Raw genomic sequence first — 24,566 nt, 5'->3', positions numbered from 1 at the left:
CCTCCATTCAAACAGAAAGACTACTACCCCCCCCCCCCACCTGATAACACGCCCCCGTTAGACGCCGTCTACAAACCAATCAGAGTCAAGTACAGGTAGACTCCGCCCACGGTAGGTGATGACGACAGGACGTACGTTTGTCAGACTAAACTCTTTAGATTAAATTACAATGTGAAACTAACAGATCAAAGGAAACAACAAAGACACGAAGCTTCAGAGTCTCAGAGAGAAAACGACTCCGACGACTCGTAACAGACAAAATATTCTCTTTAAAAGTCTCTTATTATTAAAGGGTCATTAATGGACTTACATTAAAACAGTTTCCTGTCTGATCACAGCTGCAGACATTATTATCTTAATCATCAATTCTTTAATGTTTTGATGATGTAAGATCTGGAGACTATGAGCTTTTTAAAAGTCGACCACACGTCCACAGGCTCTCGCACTGAGATAAAAATAAATGTGTCAGATCACATGTGCAGCCACAGACTCAGCAGCCAGAGGACGAGGAGGACGAGTCGTCAGTCCGTCTCCTGAAGGCCACAGCGTCTCCTGAACTCCTGTCCTCGTTCATGGATCCATTTATTAGACACTGCGGAGACAAAGCGTCAGACTCGTCTCTAACAGAGTCAAACACCAGAGGACTCATGGACTCACCCCACTTGTTTCCAACGAGCACCGGACAGGCGGCGTGTCGGGTCCGATAGTCTCCGTCACCGCTGGGGAACAGATTGTACCAGAACACTGCCGTCCCCTGAGGACACACATCCATCCATTCATTTCTAGATCCTCTGATAACCAATCAATCAACAATCAATAATCACATTAACTCATTAAAGAAAAGTTTCCATTATTGATTATTTACTGATTGATTGATGAGTCTCAAAAATAATCGTCTTTTTCTTTCAGAAGCTGGAACCAGAAACTTTTTGGTTTGTTGGATCGATCAATAATTTACTTTTTACTAATGAGTCGTCTGACGGATTTTATTTTTCTTTGTTTTATTAAATGACGGCAGTTTATCCCTAACCCTTTATCCTCAGTTTTAAGTAATTTATTATCACCAGGTTTTGGACAAAGCAAACACAAATTATTATAATTTATATTAATTATTAAAAGAAGTTATTGTATTTCTATATTTTTGTGCTGTATTCTGTCATTTATTTGATTCCATTATTTACACTGATATGGACATTTGAGTCTGAAATAAATCTTTAATTAACAGAGAACATGTAAATTACACATCAACCAACAATAAAGACTAAACTCCTCATGTGGACAAATGGAACTGAACCTAGAAATATGAATTAGCACAAACAAAACAAATCTTTGTAAGTGAACTGTACCTTCTTGGGCCAGATGGAAGCTCGGACATCAGTGAAGACTGTGGCGCCCCCTGCCTGCACGTCGCTCATCTGCAGCAGAAGGAGTCAGAGGTTTAATGTGAGTCTGAGCTGCAGCGGCCGAACACGTGAAAACTCACAGACGTTCACTGACGTAAAGAAGCCACGTAGCGATTCGGTTTCCTGTGCCCAGCTCCTCGAACGCGTCCGGTTCGTCCTTCTGCAAAACAAAAACAGGTCGGAGAGAATCGTTCCTCCAGTGTCGACATCATACACTTCATATAAAGGGTCTACGGTTCTTCTTCCTGTGATGTCATTTCCTGGAGAATCTGTCAAATCTCTACAACCTCAGCTAAAAGGTTTTTAGAGGTCTGGACTTTCTGCTGCAAAAAGAATGAATGTTATGGTTTTATTTGATATTTAAACAGGATGATGTGATTAACTCTGCACCAGCAGCCGGCAGATGATTCATCCAGAAAATAATCAGCTGATTAACCTTTAATGAAAATAATCCTCAGCAGCGGAATAAAACACATCGTGGCCATAAGTCTGTGGACGTTGATCAGTTTCAGTTTTTCCTGATTTTAAACTTAAAGCAACAGCTCACGTAAACTCACACAGACAAGAATTTATTATGTAATATTAAATCACAATTTGTGTGAGTTTAGTTATGAAGCAACAATAAAAATAAAAATATAAAAAGTTTCATATTTACCCGTCCAAAGTCAAAATGAGGCTCGTACTGTCCCCCGACACCATAGTTGGCCACCTGGAATAAAGGAAGTTTTTTGTGTTGATGATTTTACTCCAAAACTTTAAATCTTTGTCATGTAGTTACTGAATACAAGTTTAATTTAATCACAATAGTGAATGCAATAAAATTTTATAAAACCTTCACCAAGAAGAAACATGAGAATTTGATTTCTGCAGTTTTACTGTAAAAAGATTTATTCTATTAATACTTAGAAAATGTTTCCCCGGTGACACAGGGCCGGGGGGGCAGCTGATCTTGGTTCTACCTGCAGGTCCTCGGCCGTGGAGACGTCCAGACCCGTGATGTCCTGGATCCTCTGGTTGATCTGGTCGACCACTGGATGTTCGTGGGCTCCGAGCCAGGCGCTGAGAGGAGACGGGAGGAAAGAGATCCATCACGCCGAGCGACACAGAAACGCCATCAAAGAAAATTGAAATTAAAATAAAAACTAGCACACGGAGGCGAGAGAGCAGCAGGACGAGCAGAAGGAAACAGATACAGATGGAGGAGAAACGATAAAGATGGATTTGATTAATGAGACTGATCTCGTTCACCGGAAAGTGAGAAACATCACAGTCTGAGTTTTACTGGACAAAGACACGATTTCATCTAGAAAACCGAACCTTCAATGATCCAGTAACTTTTTAGATGATCTAATAAAATTCGTACATGTCAGGATCTGATTTTAATCAAACTTCTTGTTTGTCTGAGGGTCATGCATCGCGGCACGTCTGAGCTACTGCACCAATCACAGAGCGTCACAGAGAGAGGGGGATGGAGAGGGAGGGAGGGAGGGAGGGGGATGGAGAGGGAGGGCGAGAGAGAGGGAGGGAGGGGGAGAGGAAGAGAGGGAGGGAGAGAGAGAGAGAGAGAGAGAGAGAGAGAGAGAGAGAGAGAGAGGGAGAGAGGGAGAGAGAGAGGGAGGGAGAGAGAGAGGAAGAGAGGGAGAGGGAGAGGGAGACAGGGAGAGAGAGAGAGAGAGAGAGAGAGGGAGAGAGAGGAAGAGAGAGGGAGAGAGAGAGGGAGAGAGGGAGAGAGAGAGGGAGGGAGAGAGAGAGGAAGAGAGGGAGAGGGAGAGGGAGAGAGAGAGAGAGAGAGAGAGAGAGAGAGGGAGAGAGAGAGAGAGAGAGAGAGGGAGAGAGGGAGAGAGAGAGGGAGGGAGAGAGAGAGGAAGAGAGGGAGAGGGAGAGGGAGAGAGAGAGAGAGAGAGAGAGAGAGAGAGAGAGCGAGAGAGAGAGAGCGAGAGCGCGACCGACAGAGAGAGAGACGGACAGAGAGATAGAGAGAGCGAGAGGGAGAGAGAGAGGAAGAGAGGGAGAGGGAGAGGGAGACAGGGAGAGAGAGAGAGAGAGAGAGAGAGAGAGAGAGAGAGAGGTCGTCTCCCGCTCCGACAGCTCTCACCTCTTACTGATGCGGTAGTGGGCCGTCTCCAGAACGCCGGTGACTGGGTTGGAGATGGTGGCTCGACGCAGCTGTGGAGCCAATCGACAGTTACAGGGAAACTCAGAGCGACTCGCTGACACGCCGACTTACGTCTGAAATCTAGAGCTGCGTTCACACATGAACGTAAGTCTGTGTTCCTAACGTGTTCCTAACGTGTTCCTAACGTGTTCCTAACGTGTTCCTAACGTGTTCCTGATGCTTTAAATCTTACGTACAAAACGAAGACGACATAAAAAATCGTCCCAATGTTTCCAGTGTTCTACAGCCTGTCTTTTTCACATGGTGTGTGTGTGTGTGTGTGTGTGTGTGTGTGTGTGTGTGTGTGTGTGTGTGTGTGTGTGTGTGTGTGTGTGGGTCTCTCAGCTGTTTCCCTCCCTCCCACCCTCACTCACTCTAACTCTCATTGACCCACTCGCTCCGTACAGAGAGCCCGGCCCGGCCCGGCCCGGCCTGGCCCGGCTCCACCAGCGGGTCCCCACCAATAACAGAGCTCTTTTATGCAGCGTCAGAGGAAAATGGACCAATCCAATACGAGTCTGGCATTGAGGAAGTATCATGAGATGTAGGGAATCCACTGATCCCTACTTTGGACCGTCAGTATGATTTTGATTGAACACTGCAGCTTTAGTTCCACTCACCCTGGGTTTCGCCAGCTCCTTCACCTTCTGCATCTCTTTGTCCGACACGATGTCGTGATAGCGTACGATGCGGGGGTGGTCCCACTCGTCTTCCTGCTTCACCGGACCAATTACATACCTCGGGTGGCGGTTGTTGTCGTAGTAACGGCAGAAGAGGCGGCTCTGCCTGCGCGGCGTCTGACAGAAAGATGGTCAGAGTAAGTGTGATGATGAATAAAGTGTGTTCATGTCTTTTCTCTCCTCACCATCCTGATGCCTTCGCCTCGACACAGCTGCTCGTAGCTCTTCCTCTCCGGCAGGTAATCGTCAGGTGGAACCCTCGTCTCCCTCGTCTGCCTCCCCTCGGCGTCCTCCATCTTCTTCTGCTTGGAAAGCTGGTACTCGAAGTACTTCAGGTTCCCGTTTGCTCTCTGGTGCGTCGCATCTAAACACACAATCATCACAGAGGTTGTTAAAGGACTGAAGCTGAAGTAGATTCTCGTGTGTGTCGCTACCGACCGAGCTCCAGCAGCCTCTTGGTGAACTCCAGCGCCCTCTCCAGCTCCCCCTGCTGGTACACTGAGAAGCTCAGGTAGTCCAGGATGGTGACGGCGTCCATCGCGCTGGACGTCTCTCCCTGGTCCAGCTGCTTCAGGGCCTGGACCATCCACACCTCTGTGTGGTAATAGTCCGCCTCCGAGTACGCCACCTTCCCGAGGTCGTAGCAGTCGTCCACCGTCAGACGACTCTGGTGCCACGTGGCCGAGGACGAGCCTGAGCAGGGGGGGGACAGAGAGGGAGAGACAGAGAGGGACAGAGAGAGAGAGAGAGAGAGAGAGACAGAGAGAGAGAGAGAGAGAGAGAGAGAGGGACAGAGAGGGAGAGACAGAGAGAGGGAGAGAGAGAGAGAGAGAGAGAGAGAGAGAGAGAGAGAGCGAGAGAGAGAGAGAGAGAGACAGAGGAGGATAATATGGACTGATGACGTTATTGTTGTGTGAATATTTGTTTGTTCAAAACTTATTGAAATCAATGAACACATGTTAAATCAATTTCTGACTCCCCCCCGGTGCCGACCTGGCAGCTCCCCGGTGGAGATGGTGTCGGTGTCCAGCTGGTACGTGTCCTGGAGCCTCATCAGAGCTTTGGCAGCTCCCGTCTGATCGTCATCGTTTGGGAAGTGTTGCCTCTGGATGGTGAGGTTAGAGATGAAGGCTGCAACACACACAAGAACACACACTGAGGCTGCTGCTGTCCCGTGTGTGTGTGCGTGTCTGTGTGTGCGTGTGTGTGTGTGTGTGTGTGTGTGTGTGTGTGTGTGTGTGTCTCTCTGCATGTACCATCAGACACGTCCATCAGCACCAGACTCTCCAGCTCCGCCCACTCAGTGTTGAGTCTCTTCATCAGCTTGAAGGCGTTCACCGGGTGTCCCAGGAAGCCTTCAGGGTCCTGAGTGGCAGCAGCTGAGAGGACGTCTAGTTTATGAGTCCATCTACACACAGACACACACAGACACACACAACAACGTTTAATTGTTACTCGACATCATACTGGAGTTTAAATAAATTAAATTAAATCATTTTTCTTAAACTATGTTGTTTCCTATAAAATCCAATCAGACTTTTTGATTTGCTCCAGTTTGTCCTCCTCCGCTCGGATGTAGTCCTTCAGGGACGTGACCAGGTCCTTCTCCGTGAACAGCAGGTCGGTCATCTGACCTGAAACACACACAAAGTTAAACCTTATCCTCTGGATCGCCCCCTGGTGGCTGGCTCCACCTCCTCCATGTGAGCGGATGGGACATGTCACTGCATCAGAACAGAAACAGTTAAACTCACCGATGGAGGTGAAGAAGTCATTGTGAGCGGAGGACGAAGCAAGGAGGAGACAGTGGACCAGAGACCACCACCACGCCATCAGTCTGAGGACAGAGACACAGAGACAGTGAGACAGGGAGACACAGAGACACAGAGACGCTTATCAATACATCTGATCATCCAAAGATCAGCAATATGAGACCAAATACAAATGCGGGTGTCTCTCTGTTGTCTGTCCAGGTGAGTGTGTCTGTGACCTGGTGAGTGTGTCTGTGACCTGGTGAGTGTGTCTGTGACCTGGTGAGTGTGTCTGTGACCTGGTGAGTGTGTCTGTGTCCAGGTGAGCGTGTCTGTGACCTGGTGAGTGTGTCTGTGACCTGGTGAGTGTGTCTGTGACCTGGTGAGCGTGTCTGTGTCCAGGTAAGCGTGTCTGTGACCTGGTGAGTGTGTCTGTGACCTGGTGAGTGTGTCTGTGTCCAGGTGAGCGTGTCTGTGACCTGGTGAGTGTGTCTGTGACCTGGTGAGTGTGTCTGTGTCCAGGTGAGTGTGTCTGTGACCTGGTGAGTGTGTCTGTGACCTGGTGAGCGTGTCTGTGACCTGGTGAGCGTGTCTGTGTCCAGGTGAGCGTGTCTGTGACCTGGTGAGTGTGTCTGTGACCTGGTGAGTGTGTCTGTGACCTGGTGAGTGTGTCTGTGACCTGGTGAGTGTGTCTGTGACCTGGTGAGTAAACTGACATGTGATACAGAGACACGTATTAAGGTACAAAGTATAAAGTATAAAGTATAAACGTGTGTTTACCTGATGAACGAGCTGTGGATCCTGAACTGATTCGATCTCAGACTCGTCAACGACAGTTTGAGGTGAATTTGACCGGAAGCGTCACAAACGTCAGATTTTGACTCAGAACCGGAAACAGGAAGATTTAAGATTTAAAACACGTTTCAGTAAAAAACTCTTTGGCCCGTTTCTTCTTCTTCTTCTTCTTCTGCTTCTGCTTCTGCTTCACAGCCCAGCTGACATACCTCCACAACAAACCCTTCTTCTCTCTTTCCTTCAAAGCGGCTGTAAAAGGCGGCGGCAGCGCCATCTGCTGGAGCGGAGGGAACAGCCACTGTGGAAACCAGAGGTATAAACTGCTCCAAATATTCACTAATAATATAAATAATACAATACACTACCATAAACGACAATATAATATAATGCAGAAATACTGAAATTAAAATGGGTTTTGAATTTTTTTAATCCATAAATGAATAAATAATTGTCCAGATAAATAAATGCAGAAATAATTCAATACAGAAATTGTAGAAATACATGAATAAATGGAGTCTGCCTGAACATCTATGTCAGATATACTATGTATTAGTAGAGAAACCCAGAATAAATAATAAATTAATGAAATGATATGTGTATTTATTATTGTATTTGTTGTGTAGCTGGTGTAAAAGCACAGGAAGTGTGTAAGAGATTTATTGTAAAGGTGCATCTGATTAAACTTTGATAAAACAGCTCAGACCTCGTCTGTCAGCGGCAGGTGAAAAATAAAACACAGATACGAAACCCACAAGTTCTCCATCATCATCAAACATTCATATTTACAATACGTTCAAAGATTGTACACACACTGCAGCTGTTTGTGTCTGAAAAGACAGGTTTCAGTTTGATGACCTGGCAACTGATCACAAAGAAGAATAAAGGTTTCAACTTCATCTCAGACACAAAGATTTCATTGTTTTCATTGTGCAAAAATACAGTGTCCATAGTGTTTATATGTACAAATGTGTGCGTGTTATTGTCCATGTGTTAATTTTGTAGAAAACATCCTGAGGAAGAAGAAAACTTGTGGTTAAAGACGGAGAATTCCACCTGGGGACCGAGAAACAGTGTTGAAGCCAATGTTAGGGAAGAAATGAGATTCAACTGGAAACAGTCATAATGTTATGAGGAGAAAAATCTGAATGAAAAAGTTTGAACTCTGTCGCAAGTCCATGAAAAAAAACTCTTTAAGAAAATTATTGTTTTATTTATTGTTGAAGAAATTGTGATGTTTAAAAAAAAATAACAAAAAAGAAAATTATGGAGAAGAAACTGTTTTAAGCTTAATTATTTTAAGCTTAAAATCGTGATTGAGAAAAAATTGTCGACTTGTAACATTTTGGAACGTTTTGAAAACAAATTCTGTGAGAATATGGAGCTTTTGATAAAACTTACATTATAATTATAACATTATAATTGTTATTATATCTTATTAAAACCTTTTTCTCACAATATTTTTTCATCAAATTTATTTCCAGCAGTGGCTTTAATACGTTGGATTCAAAATGGCGGCTGTGAAAAAGACGAAGTCGCTTTACGACGCGTTTACTGTTGATGTGGACATGATGTCATTTCCTGTATAAAATATATCAAAACAACAAAACAGACTAAAATTCGATGTACATCATCAAACAGCCATTTTTAAACTGATTTCAGGTGAAGCTTCTTCTTGTTTCTTCCGTTGTGGCTGAAGAATTCAAACAAACTCTAACGAAATGAATTCAGTTAAAAAAATTAAGTTTGTGTCTCTGGACTTTTCTGTGATTTGAACAGTGGCTTTTATTTGTGAGTCTGGTTCAGTGGAGTTTCTCTCAGGTCCATTTCAGATCAGAAGCTTGGAGCCGTGGAGATGAATAATCTGAAGTGTTTGAGCTTCTTAAAAACACTGATGAAAGCGATGCTCTGAGAAAAAAGTGAACAGAGTCGATCCTCAGCTCTGTGAAACGCACGTTCTCTTTTTCTTGATGCTCATTCAAATCGGTTTCTGGAGTCATGTCTCCAAATGTAGAAACCAGGCGTTGGTGTGTCCAGATGTTAGGAGGCTTTACAGCTGTTTCTGCAGCTCTGTGCCAACGGGCTGAGCGGCGGCGCCCTGATCAGTTTGGGTTTTTCCCCAGCGTCCCACCGCTCCTCTTGGTGACGGAGTAGGAGCGTCCGTGCATCATGCGGGCGTTAAGTCCGTTGGCCATGGAGAAGGACTTGAGGTGGAACTGGAGAGCGAGCGGGAGGGGGAGTTTATCCACCAGGTGGACGGGGGTGCAGGAGACGATGGAGCGACAGCAGAGGTCCTGAAGACTCAACACTGACACACACAGAGAGGTAATCAATCAATCAATCAATCAATCAATAATGCTAATATTGATTTTAAAAGACTCTGAAGACATCAGGTGAATTATTTCTGTTCAGACTGAATCTGGAGGAGAAACGTTCACAAAACACAAAAACTCTAAAATTATGAAATATTTAAAATGCCTGAAACTGTAAAATATAAAGTGAAATACATGTTGCGATATGAAAAAGGACAATTATTTATCTTTACTGCTAAATGAACAGTTTGTCATTGTGCCACTAAAATTAAATTGAGAATGTGTTGTATTTTTACTGTTGTCCAGCAGAGGGCAGCACAGACCTGCTGATGCTAACTTCAAACCTTTGTCAGAGGACGTGATGGAACTTTGGGATCTTTAAGGATTTTTGTTTTCAGCAGAAACAAATAATCATGAGATGTTTCTTAAGTAACAGCAAACGTCTCACAGTAACACACAGCAACGTGCATGTTCCCAGAGCAACATGTATGTTCCCACAGCAACGTGTATGTTCCCAGAGCAACGTGTATGTTCCCACAGCAACGTGCATGTTCCCACAGCAACGTGTATGTTCCCACAGCAACGTGTATGTTCCCACAGCAACGTGTATGTTCCCAGAGCAACGTGTATGTTCCCACAGCAACGTGTATGTGTATGTTCCCACAGCAACTTGTATGTTCCCAGAGCAACGTGTATGTTCCCACAGCAACTTGTATGTTCCCACAGCAACTTGTATGTTCCCAGAGCAACGTGTATGTTCCCACAGCAACGTGTATGTTCCCACAGCAACGTGCATGTTCCCACAGCAACGTGTATGTTCCCACAGCAACGTGTATGTTCCCACAGCAACGTGTATGTTCCCAGAGCAACGTGTATGTTCACACAGCAACTTATATGTTCCCACAGCAATGTGTATGTTCCCAGAGCAACGTGTATGTTCCCACAGCAACGTGCATGTTCCCAGAGCAACGTGCATGTTCCCACAGCAACGTGTATGTTCACACAGCAACTTATATGTTCCCACAGCAATGTGTATGTTCCCAGAGCAACGTGTATGTTCACACAGCAACTTATATGTTCCCACAGCAATGTGTATGTTCCCAGAGCAACGTGTATGTTCCCACAGCAACGTGTATGTTCACACAGCAACTTATATGTTCCCACAGCAATGTGTATGTTCCCAGAGCAACGTGTATGTTCCCACAGCAACGTGCATGTTCCCACAGCAACGTGCATGTTCCCAGAGCAACGTGCATGTTCCCAGAGCAACGTGTATGTTCCCAGAGCAACGTGTATGTTCCCAGAGCAACGTGTATGTTCCCAGAGCAACGTGTATGTTCCCAGAGCAACGTGCATGTTCCCAGAGCAACATGTATGTTCCCAGAGCAACGTGCATGTGGAGACTCACCCTTGTTGGGCCTCCACAGCTGATGAGTCCATGCCGTGTCTCATCAGCACGATTCTGGCGAGCTCAGTGAACGACTCGGTGATGTTGAAGTTACACAGCGGACTGACCTCGAAGAAGGTGACGCCCAGTTTCTCAGCGTACACCTGCTCCGTGGTCACCTGGCGCTTGTAGGCCAGATGGAGACGGTTCCCAACCAGGATCTTAGGCACCCCTGGGGCATGCTGGGAAAACAGGTAGGAGGTGGTCCAGAGAGACGAGGAATCAGGATTATAAAACATGTTGATGATGAAAAGACTGAACAGATCAAAAACATGAAACCAGTCGGTGTGTGTGGTTTTGTTTCTCTTTGTGTGTGTGTGTGGGTGTGTGTGTGTGTGTGTGTGGGGGGGTGTGTGTGGGGGGGGGGGGTTGTTGTGACTCATTCAGATTGTTGTTCAGTCGGTTAAATAACATGTGAACAATGAGAAACATGACGTCCTCACTCTCCTCCTCACTCTCCTCCTCACTCACTCACGTCCTCACTCTCCTCCTCACTCACCTCCTCACTCACCCTCCTCACTCACTCTCCTCCTCACTCACTCTCCTCCTCACTGTCCCCCTCCTCCTCCCTCACTCTCCCCCTCCTCCTCCTTACTCTCCTCCTCCCACACACCCCTCACTCTCCTCCCTCACTCTCCTCCTCCTCACTCTCCTCCTCCTCACTCACCCATGTTGTATCCGTACGGGGACTGGGACTCCCCCCCCTCACTCACTCACTCACTCACCTCCTCACACCCCTCCTCCTCCTCCTCCTCCCTCCTCCTCACTCCTCCCCGGGCTCCGGCGGCTCCTCCTCTCGGTGGATGGTGTCCCATCATGAGACGAGTTCGATTCCCTCCTCCTCCTCCCGGTCCGGAGGAGAGAGAGGCGCGTGAAGTCCGGACAAATTCATGGTTAAAGTTGCTGCGCGTTCACGAAGGAGACCGTGCGCGTGTTTACATGAGCGCGGTGACCGGACACAGACGCGCGCTTTTACGCACGAAGCTGCTGATAGAGGGTTCCGTTCGGCTCGTGCACCTCAGGACTGACGAGCACGAGCATGCCTCCCGCCCCCTCTGCTCCGCGGGGCTGTTTGGGGAGGGGGGGGGCTGAAGGAGGTGTGGAGGAGTAGGGGGTGGGGGGTGGAGGTCTACCTCTGATTGGTCCAGCCGTCGAGTTGCTAGGGAAACCACGAGCTGGGATTTGTCGCCGCAGACGTCAATCACACATGAGCGGAGCATCCCACTTCCTTTTCGAGATTCCAAAATAAAAGCATGGGAGAGGAGCTTTATACTGAAGTGATGTAAAAGTATTTTTACATAAACAGTTTAAAACATAATACAATCACGTTTTTACAGATTAATAAAGATGACATTGATCTTTATCAGCTGTAATATTAAAGTGATAATAAATATAAATACATTAATTTGAAATGTTACTGTATATTTTGGTTACAGGCCACATTAAACATGATTTTTAATAATCACTGTTCTAGTGATCAGCAGATAAATCAATAGAATTATGGATAACTACACAGCGCTTCTCCTCTGCTGCCCCCTGGTGTCCACACAAGGCAGATGCCGTCTCAAGAAGAGACAACAAACCTGAACAAACCAATTTCACATCTTCATCTGAGTTAAATCTCTGCATCACTCTTATTTATTGATTTTCCTTCAGTCTTTGTCAATTAATTAATCAACTATACAATAATTTAATCATTATCAACAACAAGTCTCTAACACCCAGAATCAGAGCAGCAGCGCGATGCGTCGACTCGTCCAGGAAACAGTTCAGTTCTTCTCTCTACAAGTGTCGTCCAAAACAAATCTCTGAGTTTTCTAAGAACAACACCTTTTTTCTTCAAGGGCTTTTCCATAAAAAGAAAGGAATCTTGGAATCTATATATTCTTCCGTGATCCGACACTGCGCTGTAAATAACTTTATTGTTTTAAGAAAAAAAATAGGCGTGGGGGGGGGGGTAACCCTAACCCTAACCCTACTAGGCTGAAAACAAAAATGTTCACCACAAGATGGCAGCGTTTGTATCTGAGATATTCTGGCTTCATTTCTGGAGGAAGTGGAGACGCGTCGTCGTCTCTGTTTAAAGTCTCTGGTTGAAGCTTTGGTGTCAAAGAAAGGAGTCTTGGATAATTTTTCTTCTTTTGTGCGTCGCTGACTCGGATAAGAATCAAACCTCGGTCCTGGTTCAGGTCTCACTCCGTCCTCTCAGTTGTAGCTGTATCCGGGCAGAGGGAGTTTCTCGCCCTCCTTGGCCTCGAAGAAGGTGTATGAGAGGGTGATGGTGCTCACTCGGGCCATCCTCGGGTCCTCGTCAAACTCTGGGTCGATGTAGAAGAAGACGGGCATGTCCACCTCCTCGTGGGGGTTCAGACGCTGCTCCTCGAAGCAGAAACACTGCAGGAATGAAAGATTATCAAAGGTCATTAAAGGTGTAACTGAGAGAAAAAGAACAAATAATCCTGTTTAACAGATTTCATTGACATGAGATGAAGCTGGTCTGCAGCTGCATCTTTATCTTAAGAAAAGTCTTTCGTAAAGAAGATGATGATGTGAGTAAACTCCAGACGAAGACAAAGACTCGTACCTGGATCTTGTTGAAGTATTGTCCCGCCTCGAAGGGAACCACGTTGTAGGTGGAGATGCCGATGATCGGTTTGTCTGTGGGGTTCTTGGCTCTGTAGAAAGCCAGCGCTGTCTCGCCTGGAACCACCTGCACGACAAAAAGGGTTAACACTGTGTAAAACCTTCAAAGTTACAGATTAACAGTCTACAACTAAGTTTTCCTCTAAACTTCAGTTTATGAAGCTGATGTCGGAGAAAAGTCGCTGAGGGTGAAGTCGTTCTTACAAAGATCTCCGTCTGCTGCGGTCTGAAGTTCCACTGCATGCTGGCGTGTGTGTCGGCGTTGAAGGTGATCTTGAGGACACGCTCCTTCACTGGCTTCATCGTCTCCACCCCACTCGTGTCGTGGCCGGCCACCGCCGTGCCGCCGAGCCCGGCCGCCTGTCAGACAAACACAGGGGTCACACAGGGGTCACACAGGGGTCACACAGGGGTCACACAGGGGTCACACAGCTGGGGGTCAGGATGTTCAGTCCACTGCCCTCCTCACCTGACAGTAGAGTCTGTAGAGCGGCACCGACGCGTACGACAGGCCGATCATCCCCACCCCGGCTGCAGCGATGTACGTCAGCACCGTCTTGTTCCTGGTCTTCCAGTCGTCCTCCGGGCCCCGGCTCTTCCTGCCTCTGCTCTTGACTCCTCGGCTTTGGAAGCGCGGTGGAAGCCTCTGCCGCAGGAAGTGTTCAGTCTGAGAGTGCAGCGTCCTGCCGGCATCAAACCGCAATGTCCGGACGCATTGTGACAACAGTGTGGAGACGTGAGGGGAGGGGAGGGACGGACGCAGCAGGAGAGAAAGCAGCATGGCCGGTCCTGGAGTCAGTCCACACCTGAAGCTGCGTCAGCAGGGACACTCACCTGGAGGGAGGACAGACTCCTTCAGCTCTGATTGGTTCATTATCAATCACATGTTATTTCTCTCATATTCACAGTTTGTCTCATAGACGTTAACAAGGAGCTACATCCTCTGTTCTTAACTCAACTGGAGTCAAACTACAGAGAAACTTTTAACTGGGAGAAATGAGAAACACACGATTGTTGTGAAAAACTAAAATACGTTCAGACGCGAGTTAGAAACAAGAAGAAATGTTCTGTCCTGAGAGAAGGACACACAAACCCAACATGATGTCACCGTGCTTGTTGCAGTGGAACTACACACATTTGTCGAGTGCATCCAAAGAAAGGATGTTTTGAACTCAACACGAGACTCAGTGGTTCATCAGCAACTGTCTTAATGTGACCTGAGCAGGAAATAGGAAGAATTCTCTGAGTCACACAAACCAGTGTCGCATTCCTGGTTCATGTTCTCGTTGATCGATACATGAGCCGAGTTTACCAGAGAACATAGTAGAATGTACAAATGTCTCGTGTGTTATTGTCACGTGAGCGTTATTGAGACAAAACACAGAAAATACTTAACTTATCAAGTTTTTAGCTCGAGTTCTCTTCGCGTATTTCAACAGTCAGTGAAGTATTGTTATGGTTAAATACGGTTAATGTGGTAACATGATATAAAGATGACATGAAGTTATATCTAAATATTCTGAATAAATAAAGATTATAAACGTTAAAATGAGATCTTAAATGTTTTACCTGAGAAACTCAGCAGCTTCCGATCACTGACATGTAACTGTGGTGCGACGCGGAATCCGCTCCCCCGGACCCAGCTCCCCGGCACAAAGGTTCCGCCCTGGTTTCTTCTTTGTGTACTTGTGATGACCAAGTAACGACTTCATTTATTCCAGTACCATTCATATGTAATAGATTACTTATTACTCCACCATATTGATTTTAATACATTTATTCTACATTAATTTACATTAAACGTATAAAATTTAAAGTATTGGAATAAAGTCTTTCTACTCTGTTGTGTTATCAATCGTTTGTCTCTTTGTAATAGTTTTGTGTATCACTGTGTTTTAATCATTATTATTAACAACACATTAAAAGTTGCATTAAACTAAACCCCTCAGGTCAATTAAATCCTATTTTATATAGTTTTTATCATTTAATTTTGTTAAGTCTTATATGTGTGGTTGTTGTGTTATTTATTGTTTTAATATTCATTTTAATATTTTGTGCAATTCCTGTACATTCTGTATATTTTTCTTTATATTTTATTTTATAATATATTATATATGAAGTTGTGCGTGTGTAATTTTCTGGTGCATTTATGTGTTTATTTGATCACTTTAAGGTGTACATCATTTTAACATTTTATTATTTAATATTTAGAATATTTAGAATCATCGTGTCCATTTGTTACGTTATCAACATGGTTGCAGAAATAATGTGTTTACAATAGTTATACACAGTTAATAGTTCATTTTTGTGATTTTAACAGATATATATATATTTCTGTGTTTTCAGTGCTTCATGTGTATTTGTGTAAGTGATGTGGTGTTGCAGTAATAACGTGTTTACATTAGGCCTATGTTTGCAGTATTTAATGTGTACTTGTGTATTTCATGTGTACTTCTTTATGTGGTGTTGCAGTATTTAATGTGTACTTGTGTACTTGATGTGGTGTTGCAGTAATAATGTGTTTACATGTGGTGTGTGTTTGCAGTATTTAATGTGTACTCGTGTATTTCATGTGTACATGTGTGTCTGCAGTAACACCGTGTTTACATGTAACGGGATCTACGGTGGCCGTGTGAGGTCAGAGCGCGTGTCCGCGGAGGGGCTGCGCTAGTAATGGAGGGGGTCACAGTCGGCCAGGTATTTGACGCGGAATGTATCCTCAGCAAACGGCCCAGGAAGGTAAGAGGAGCCGGTACCGGTGCAGCGGGACCCGGGGAGGGGGCAGGCGGGAGTCGGTGTGTCTCTGACGGTGTGTGTGTGTGTGTTTGTCCGCAGGGGAAGTTTGAATATCTGGTGAAGTGGAGGGGGTGGTCGTCCAAGTAAGTAGCTCCCTGCTAACCGCTGCTAGCCCCGCTGCTAGCCCCGCTGCTAACCCCGCTGCTAGCCCTGGAGCCAGCCGCTGCTAGCCCCGCTGCTAGCCCCGCTGCTAGCCCCGGAGCCAGCCGCTGCTAGCCCCGCTGCTAGCCCCGGAGCCAGCCGCTGCTAGCCCCGCTGCTAGCCCCGCTGCTAACCCCGCTGCTAGCCCTGGAGCCAGCCGCTGCTAGCCCCGCTGCTAGCCCCGGAGCCAGCCGCTGCTAGCCCCGGAGCTAGCCCCGCTGCTAGCCGACACATCCAGGAACAATGCGCGGCTGTGGCCCGGTGTCCATGTCTCCATAGCGGCGGTAAAACACCAGCTCGCCCAGCAGCTGTGGACCGTGCAACAGCCGCCGCGGCTCCTCCCGTTGTCCGGTTGCTCTGTGTTTTCCCACCGGGCAGCTGATGCTGCAGGACCGGGAGCAGCTGCGGGCTCGGCCGGGTTACCTGAACGCCTCACCGGACACGGGCTTTAATCAGGACCGTTAAAAAGCTCCAGTGAGACGTTCACGGACCTGAGTCCTGTATCATCACATTATTCATCTAAATCTAACTCATCCACTGAAAACATCCAGTTTATCACCAAGTAAAAGAAAAACAAATATTAGGAACTTTGATTTAAATTCATTCACGTTGTAAATGTGTCGCAGGTTAATTATCAATCGAGGAACTGATTGATCCACTAATTGATGATGTTCACAGATCAGTCTGATTCTAACAATACACCAGTAAATCATCGGGTATTTATTCTGCCTGATTAATGCTTATTATCAAATGTTCAGAAACAGGAAACTGACGTTTTATTACAACCATTTGATTTCTGCTCTTTTCAGACACAACAGTTGGGAACCAGAGGAAAACATCTTGGACCCGAGGTTACTGGCAGCGTTTCACAAAAGGTGTTTGTTTAGTTATTAACTCCATCATTAGAGATAATTCATCCAAAACACTTAATACTAAAACCACTTTAAATAATAAAATCATAGGAATTATCATCCTTACTTGAAATAAAAAGCATCAGAGGGAATCTCACCCTTTGAACCTGAAACCTGACAACAGATGTAAAATCACCGAATCATTTAAAACAAATTCACATTGTATATTGTTTCTTTGACGACATGTTCTGAAGTTAAACAGGATTAAATGTAGATTTTGAGTTTGAATCACTGGAAGTGTTTCTGATTCTGTCGTGTTCGTGACCGACTGAGAGGTTTGATGAAGCTGTTTGTTGTTTTTAGAGAACAAGAGCGGGAGCTTCTGTTCCAGAAGAAAGGGAAGAGGCCGAGAGGTCGACCACGGAAGATTCTGGTGAAGCAGCTCAGCTCTGATTCGTTCATTCTGATTCACTTTCAGCTTCTTCACTTTCACTCATCTTCTTCTTCTTCTCAACAGCCTGCGCCGACCACGACGAAGGACAGCCGCTCCTCGTCCTCCTCATCCTCCGCCGTCTCGTCGTCAACCTCCTCCTCCTCAGAAGATGAAGATCACACAAAGAAGGCGAAGCCCGGCCCCCGTGTCCACCCCGTCCCCCAGAAGAGGCCCCAGATCTTGCTTGTCAAACCCGACTCCCCCCTCAAAAAGAAGCGTGGAAGGAAGCCGCTCCACCCTGACGTGAGGGCGTTACGACAGGCGAAGAGCAGACCTCCTCCTCCTCCTCCTACTCCTCCACCTCCTCCTCCTCCTCCTCCCTCTCCCCCGTCGACTCCTCCTCCACGCCACCACCAGGTGCTCAGGCCGTCCAGAGACGAGCCTCGGCCTGGCGTGAAGAAGCCGCTGCAGCCGGCTAGCTTCACTTACACCGGCCTGAGCAGGAGCTCCAGAGACGGGTCTGGCTCTGCCTCCTCCGCCAGCGCCTTCTCTCAGGCCGCCGCCGCCGCCGCCGCCGCCGCCAAACCCGGAACACTCAGCTGCATCTGGACCAACCGCTCGCTGTCCTCCTCTGCTCCGTCCTCCTCCCACCACAAAGCCACTCTGTCGCCACAAAGTAAGAACTCCGAGCTGAAGCGCTCCACGTCAGAATCAGGCAGCGGCAGCTTCAAAGTGCTGAAACAAAGCGGCGGTTCAGCATCAATCAGTCTTCACAGCAGCTTCAGTGGCGGCCAGGCGGCGGCGCAGCGCTCCCAGCTGAGCCAGCGGAGGCAGGACGCTGTCAGAGGTCAGAGCATGTTGGTTCAACACAAACAGCAGAACTCCGGTGTTTCCAAACAGTCATCACTATCCACACCTCGAGACCGAGCCAATCAGGCGCTGAGCCTCCGAGCCCTCAACCTGCAGAGCGTCAGCAAAGCACCGGGCGCCGCCGGATTCCAGGGCAACAACACAGGCAGCGCCGCAGCGTCACGGTCGAGCTTAAGGAGCGGCAGCATCGTGATTAAAGGAGGAGTGGCGAGTATGAAAGAGACTCGAACATCAGCGTCAGGGCAGCGCTCCGGTCTGACTGCAGGTGGCGCTGCAGAGCAGGGCAGGGGGAAAGACATGCTGGCAGGAGGCAGTTCCGGCCGAGGGAGCAGCGGCGGGAGGCAGGAGGACAGGAAACACGGTGTGAACTCTCAGAGCCGCAGCCTGAACGAGCTCAGCACCGGAGACTCCGACGAGACCAGCAGCAGCGAATCAGAGCACGGCGCCTCCCTGTATCCCAGCAACAGCCGGCCCAGCCTCGGCAACAACGCCACCGAATCGGACACAGAAACAGACTGGCGGCCGACCCGGAACCTTCTGGAGCACGTGTTCGTCACTGATGTCACAGCCAACTTCATCACGGTGACGGTGAAGGAGTCTCCCACCAGCGTGGGATTCTTCAATCCACGAAACCACTGAGGCCACGTTGACGCTGCGTCGACCCGCAGAGCTCAGCTGGAGCCGGCGCTCTCCTGCTGCAGCTCTCAGGGTTCCTCCGCCGCTCGTCTACAAACAGCTCGTCACTCTCAGACACTTTTACTCTTGGAGACGCACAAAACGTTTGAGAAGAACGACGTGACAGTTTCATCAGGTGACGTCACAGGAGGAAACTCAACAGACGGATCATCACACGGATCTCCTGTGGTCAAATATCTGTTGAAACATCGTAGGAACTCTGATGTTTAGACGTTAAATTCAGTCTGTGTGGAGAAGAAAACGTCTCCAGAGTCTGGTCAACTATTTAACAGCAGAAAGGAAACCCCTCTAGTGTTAGGGCGGGGTTTCAATCTGCTGATGGATGTACGACGCCACCTCTCCAGTGCCTCAGGTTCCACTGCCGCCGCTCAGCCGCTCCCAGGATGAGTTTGATTTGGACGTCTGTGCTTGTCGGACCTGTATCCAAACACAATATGTGGCTTTATTTTCCAGAGCAGCATGTTTTGAAAATATATTAAAAAAAGAAAAAAAAGAAGTGAAGTCCGTCTGTGATCCGTGAACTTTTAACCATGAACAGATCCCACGGGGTTTTTTAAATCGTCTTTTTGTTGTTGGACCAAAGGTGTTTCGAATGTGAACGCTCCTGTTTTTTATTTTCTGATTGTTCCCTGAACGACGCACAGCCGATTCCTCGCCATCGTCTCAGAACAGAGACGTTCCTGCATCACAACATTTCTCACTTTTATACAGTTTTAATACGTTGGTCGTTATCGTCAGTGTCTTTCACAGGTGAAATATGTGTTAATTTATATTGTAAATATGACTTTTGTTTTTTCATGTTGATCTTTATCTGGTGCTCATGTTGGTTTATTAGCTTCAGACACGTGTAGCCTCTGAAATAAACCAGAACAACCTGACGTCTGTCTGCGGCTGCTGTTCACACCTTCTCCAGCAGGTGGCGCTGTCAGGCAGCGACTGAAGCTGCCCAGTGTCAGAGGTCAGAGGTCACGGCAGCACAGACCTCCACACTCATTAAAAGTTCATGTTGAAGAACAAACAGCTTCATCGATGAGGGTTTTCATAACTATACATGTTTTATTCATTATTATAGAATTGTTGTTTCATAATGTGAGTAAATTTATTCACCTGGAGACCAAATAATCAATTATTGATCATCAATCAACATTATAATAATCCTATATTATGTAAAACCTTAAAGTACTTTATAACAGAATTGACATGAAATGATATTGACAATGAAACAGGTTTATTACTAATTTAATAAGTTGTAGGTTTAACTGAAAATCTGCAGAAACACTGAGCAGGTGAAATAATCAGCTCATCAATGAATGATCAATAATAAACCACATGAATTTATCTGTTTGATAATCTGATTCAAGAGTGGGCAGTTATTACATCGTATATATACATGTATATATAATATGATCATCAGTGTGACAGAGCTGGATATTTACACACACGTCACTGCAGTAGCTGAGTAAATGTACTTAGTTACACAAACAAAAACACAACTCATCACACTCATACAGGGGTGATGTCTGCAGGACAGCTGGCTGCAGGTCAGTGTGTGTGTGTGTGTGTGTGTGTCTGTGACTGACAGCAGCTATCATCCCACAAAGCTGCAGATTCAGTGATTTATGGTCGGAGCCGCACAGAGGTGGAATTTTCCCAAAATAAGTTTGAGTAAACAGTTGGTGACAGAGACGCCTCACAGCTCAGTGGTATGTATAAACAGTTTGAACAGTGTGGGGCAGTGTACACCGACTCACACACTCACACTCACACACTTACACACCGACTCACACACTCACACTCACACTTACACACCGACACATACACACATACACACTCACACACTCACACACACTCTCACACACACTTACACACACACTTACACACCGACACATACACACATACACACTCTCACACACTCTTACACACACTTACACACACACTTACACACCCACACATACACACATACACACTCTCACACTCACACTTACACACACACACACTTACACACCGACACATACATACATACACACTCACACACTCACACACTTACACACACACTTACACACCGACACATACACACATACACACTCACACACTCACACACACTCACACTTACACACACACTTACACACCGACACATACACACATACACACACACACACTTACACACCGACACATACACACTCACACACACTCACACACACTCACACACACACACACTCACACACTCACACACTTACACACACTCACACACACTCTCACACACACACACTCACACACTCACACACTCACACACACACACACTCACACACACTTACACACACTCACACACTCACACACACTCTCACACACACACACTCACACACACTTACACACTCACACACTCACACACACTCTCACACACTCTCACACACACAGCCTCAGTTTGAATCTCGTGTCGGTTTTGCAATTTTGCTTTAATGAGATAATTTAACAGATTTCAGAAGCACAATACTGCCACCTGTGGTCGGTGGTCAGTTTACAGGCTGCTGAAAACATTAACACATTTAAAAACTAAATTAAACTGCAACTACTTTTATAATTTTAACGTTATTCTTTAAAGTAATAATTATTTTAAAAATGTCAAATACAAACTTTTTTTACAAAAAAAAGAATTAAATCAGAATTTGTAACAATTATTAATATTCATAATTTAACATTTTCACACTGGGACCAATTTGGTTTGACCAATAGAATTAGAGCTTGTTTCTTGAATATGGTTATACAACGTACGACAACATTTAAAAACAGTGAAGCAGAAAACCAGGTAACAATCACACTCACACACACACACACACACACACACACACACACACACACACACACACACACACACACACACTGCTGCCAGGTAATCCCAGACTGCCGTCACTGTGTGTGTGTGTGTGTGTGTGTGTGTGTGTGTGTGTCTGGACTGGAGGAGTCTCCCTCTTGGCTCAGACTGTCATCAATCTGCTGCTGAACTAACACCACTGACTGTCAACACAAACCTGCAGCCTGTTAACTCACACACACACACACACACACGCACACACACACACACACACACACACACACACACACACACACACACTGTCTGAATTCTTTGGATCAACCTCATCACAGTAAAATGTGGTGACATCGTTAGACAGAAAAACGAAATGTTTCCTGTTACTCACGAGAAACAAACTTTGTTTTCATTTGTTTCTCTTATTTATTTTTGTGTCTTTTCTATTTGGAATCCTCGGAACACACATCATCCAAACTCTGGGGACTGAACCGTTTCTATTTGAATTTTAAATATTCACCAATGTTGAATAAATCATGCAGTTTATTGTTGTTTTTATATATTGAAATGTGTGTGTGTGTGTGTGTGTGTGTGTGTGTGTCTGTCTGTGTGTGTGGGTGGACATGGCGGCCGTGGGGCCTGGCAGTGGGCGGCTGCAGATGCCGACTGTCTCCTCGCACCACAGTGAAAACCTTGAAACGTCTCAGTGTGACATCCGACTTCTGCTCCTGTGGAAACACGGCTCATCACCACTGTGTGTGTGTGTGTGTGTGTGTGTGTGTGTGTGTGTGTGTACATGCACCATATCAGTGTGTTACTGAGGCTCAGAGGATTTTTATTTTGTTTTTTATTTTGACCATAAACCTTTATGGAGGAACTAAAGGTTCCTGCGTCTCCATCGAGATCTCAATTTAAAACGAAAAGAGACGCGTCCATTTCTAACAATGTAACCGTCATGGTTGTTCAGCAATACATCCACCAGAGGGCAGCGCAGAGTCAACAACATGTTGACGATGGAGGAAGTTGTGATAAAGTTCGTCTTGTCTCAGGTGAATCAAATCGATTCTGTAGTTTCTTACAAACTCACAAAGTTTCTCCTCAAAAAGTTTCAGCAAACGATCGTCTCACTAGGAGGATTGGCTACGCTGCCCCCCCATGGTTTTCTGTGGTACTGCTGCATATCCTTAAGCTTCCAGAATATGTGCGAATGAATGAGCTGCGTCGGTTTCTTTTTACTTATATCTAACATTGAGAAGAATGAGTCTTTAAGACCAGAAGAGAGGATCCAGCTGCTCCACTGCCGTCCACCAGGTGGCAGTAATGCAGAACAACAGTGAATATGGAGGAGATTCACGTTGAGCTGCTCGAGATCAGATAAGAACCAACAAAGTTTGTTCAAAACAACTGAAATTCTGAAACGCTGATGTTCTCGACCAGTGCTGCAAGCCCCGCCCAAAAGGTTCCCGTACTTTCAAGTAGGATTTTTTTGCGGTTAGAAGATTCAGGAAGTTAATTAAGACCCTGGTCCTTGTGGTGGATCCAAGGAGTTCCTGCAGCTTAACTCAGTCCACCTTAAGAGGCCTCCTTAAATCCTACTGTCTTCTGATTGGCTAAACAGAAGACCTGTGAGCATCAGAATCTGTTAAAATAAATATCTTCATAAAGAAACCTTCCTATTGGCTCGTTTAAAAGTGACATCACAGAGTCAGACCTGAGCTCCTCAGTTCTCTGGATCTTCTCTGGAGGATCAGACTCAGTTTGTCTCCTCCTCCTGAGCTCCTGTATAAAGTCTAGATCCAGGAGCAGTGTGAACACAGCAGGGTTGTGAGGAGAGTTTGTGGTGATCAGAGCTGAAGGTGTCAGGTGATGTCAACATGATCACATGACCTCTGCAGCAGAGGTAACACGTCACTTCCTGTCTCTGTCTGCTGCACCCGGCTGCCCCCCCTCTCACCTGAACCAGGAGGAGGATCTGATGCTGTGAACGAGTCTGTGCAGAAAACCTGCTGCTGAGTTGTTCAGCTGTGAAACACAAACTCTGGAGAAGCTCTGGAGACGAGTCTCTGGAGACGATTCTCTGGAGACGAGTCTCTGGATTCCACCTGGAGCTCATGTGTGAAGACAGCTACACACACACACACACACACACACACACACACACACACACACACACACACACACACACACACACACACACACACACACGCACACACACATCAAAGTCAGGTTTGACCTCGACCTGAATACCTGTCCTCTCTGCAGCAGTGATAAGAGTCTGTTTGAATCCTTCACCTCCTCCCTCCCTCCCTCTGACTACATCACATCAGTTCTTCTTCAGACACACACCTCCTCCTCCTCCTCCACCTCCTCCTCCTCCTCCTCCTTCACCTCCTCCTCCTCAGTGTGGTACTGTGTCTCATCTATAAAAAGACCTGATAACTCACCTGTAGATGTTACTAACCTGTGGTATTTAACCTGTGTATTAACATCTGACCCGACTTTACTGATGTTTGACGATAGTTTGATTATTTCACTGGTGTTTGAATAAAACATCACATTTCAAATCAAAGGAGACGTGTTTGGGAAGTTTAACACAAATCAAAGGCTTTGATTCAGATCCTGTAGATTCAGGACGTGTCTCAGTTTAAAATCCTGTGTTTCAGTGGTGTGAGGATTTCACATCCTATAATAATATATAAGAATGTATGATATGAATAAGATCTGCTGCTGGACTCAGATCAGAGGGGCAGACTGTGTCCTGAGTCTCATTAAAAGAGACGAGTCAAGGACACG

The 24,566-nt window shown here is 46.2% G+C and overlaps 4 protein-coding genes across 11 annotated transcripts; 1 reads left to right on the top strand and 3 right to left on the bottom strand.

Annotated features, from left to right (window-relative positions):
- Positions 1–267: 267 nt before the first annotated feature.
- On the bottom strand, positions 268–7,000 carry LOC117752421 (prolyl 4-hydroxylase subunit alpha-1-like). 4 transcript variants are annotated; one of them, XM_034569689.1, is made up of 15 exons: positions 6,770–7,000; positions 5,993–6,075; positions 5,776–5,872; positions 5,495–5,646; positions 5,232–5,369; positions 4,677–4,931; positions 4,424–4,602; positions 4,179–4,355; positions 3,499–3,569; positions 2,363–2,462; positions 2,059–2,112; positions 1,498–1,563; positions 1,347–1,415; positions 658–754; positions 268–592 (listed from the first exon to the last, which is right to left on the bottom strand). In XM_034569689.1, exons 2-15 carry the CDS (start codon positions 6,069–6,071, stop codon positions 522–524), a joined length of 1,605 nt encoding a protein of 534 aa, XP_034425580.1. In that variant the 5' UTR covers positions 6,072–6,075; positions 6,770–7,000; the 3' UTR covers positions 268–521. The 4 variants fall into 4 exon arrangements, 3 of the variants coding, with proteins under 3 accessions (XP_034425580.1, XP_034425581.1, XP_034425582.1); XR_004612079.1 differs by having other exon boundaries at positions 552–592; positions 1,494–1,563; XM_034569690.1 differs by lacking the exons at positions 5,776–5,872; positions 6,770–7,000 and adding an exon at positions 5,901–5,946 and having other exon boundaries at positions 5,977–6,077.
- Positions 7,001–8,821: 1,821 nt separating this feature from the next.
- On the bottom strand, positions 8,822–10,779 carry rab40b (RAB40B, member RAS oncogene family). The gene is given in 4 exon segments (XM_034571471.1): positions 8,822–8,901; positions 8,904–9,089; positions 10,502–10,526; positions 10,528–10,779. Coding segments are annotated over 4 exon segments (543 nt in total).
- A 1,742-nt stretch (positions 10,780–12,521) lies between these two features.
- LOC117752625 (cytochrome c oxidase assembly protein COX11, mitochondrial) lies at positions 12,522–14,888 on the bottom strand. 3 transcript variants are annotated; one of them, XM_034570139.1, is made up of 6 exons: positions 14,753–14,888; positions 13,653–14,017; positions 13,388–13,543; positions 13,125–13,250; positions 12,721–12,934; positions 12,522–12,662 (listed from the first exon to the last, which is right to left on the bottom strand). In XM_034570139.1, exons 2-5 carry the CDS (start codon positions 13,962–13,964, stop codon positions 12,746–12,748), a joined length of 783 nt encoding a protein of 260 aa, XP_034426030.1. In that variant the 5' UTR covers positions 13,965–14,017; positions 14,753–14,888; the 3' UTR covers positions 12,522–12,662; positions 12,721–12,745. The 3 variants fall into 3 exon arrangements, with proteins under 3 accessions (XP_034426030.1, XP_034426031.1, XP_034426033.1); XM_034570140.1 differs by lacking the exon at positions 14,753–14,888 and having other exon boundaries at positions 13,653–14,032; XM_034570142.1 differs by lacking the exon at positions 12,522–12,662 and having other exon boundaries at positions 12,680–12,934.
- Positions 14,889–15,764: 876 nt separating this feature from the next.
- LOC117752624 (chromobox protein homolog 2-like) lies at positions 15,765–19,097 on the top strand. Of its 3 annotated transcripts, XR_004612110.1 has the most exons (7): positions 15,789–15,922; positions 16,019–16,062; positions 16,930–16,995; positions 17,335–17,404; positions 17,489–18,199; positions 18,230–18,983; positions 19,025–19,097. XR_004612110.1 is itself a non-coding variant. In XM_034570138.1 (5 exons), exons 1-5 carry the CDS (start codon positions 15,857–15,859, stop codon positions 18,911–18,913), a joined length of 1,671 nt encoding a protein of 556 aa, XP_034426029.1. In that variant the 5' UTR covers positions 15,765–15,856; the 3' UTR covers positions 18,914–19,017. The 3 variants fall into 3 exon arrangements, 1 of the variants encoding a protein (XP_034426029.1); XR_004612109.1 differs by having other exon boundaries at positions 15,765–15,922; positions 17,489–18,983; XM_034570138.1 differs by lacking the exon at positions 19,025–19,097 and having other exon boundaries at positions 15,765–15,922; positions 17,489–19,017.
- The last annotated feature ends 5,469 nt before the right edge of the window (positions 19,098–24,566 follow it).

The sequence above is a fragment of the Hippoglossus hippoglossus genome, chromosome 19 (genome assembly GCF_009819705.1).
Source record: "Hippoglossus hippoglossus isolate fHipHip1 chromosome 19, fHipHip1.pri, whole genome shotgun sequence".
NCBI lineage: Eukaryota > Metazoa > Chordata > Actinopteri > Pleuronectiformes > Pleuronectidae > Hippoglossus > Hippoglossus hippoglossus.
This window is presented reverse-complemented; position numbering and strand designations above follow the sequence as displayed.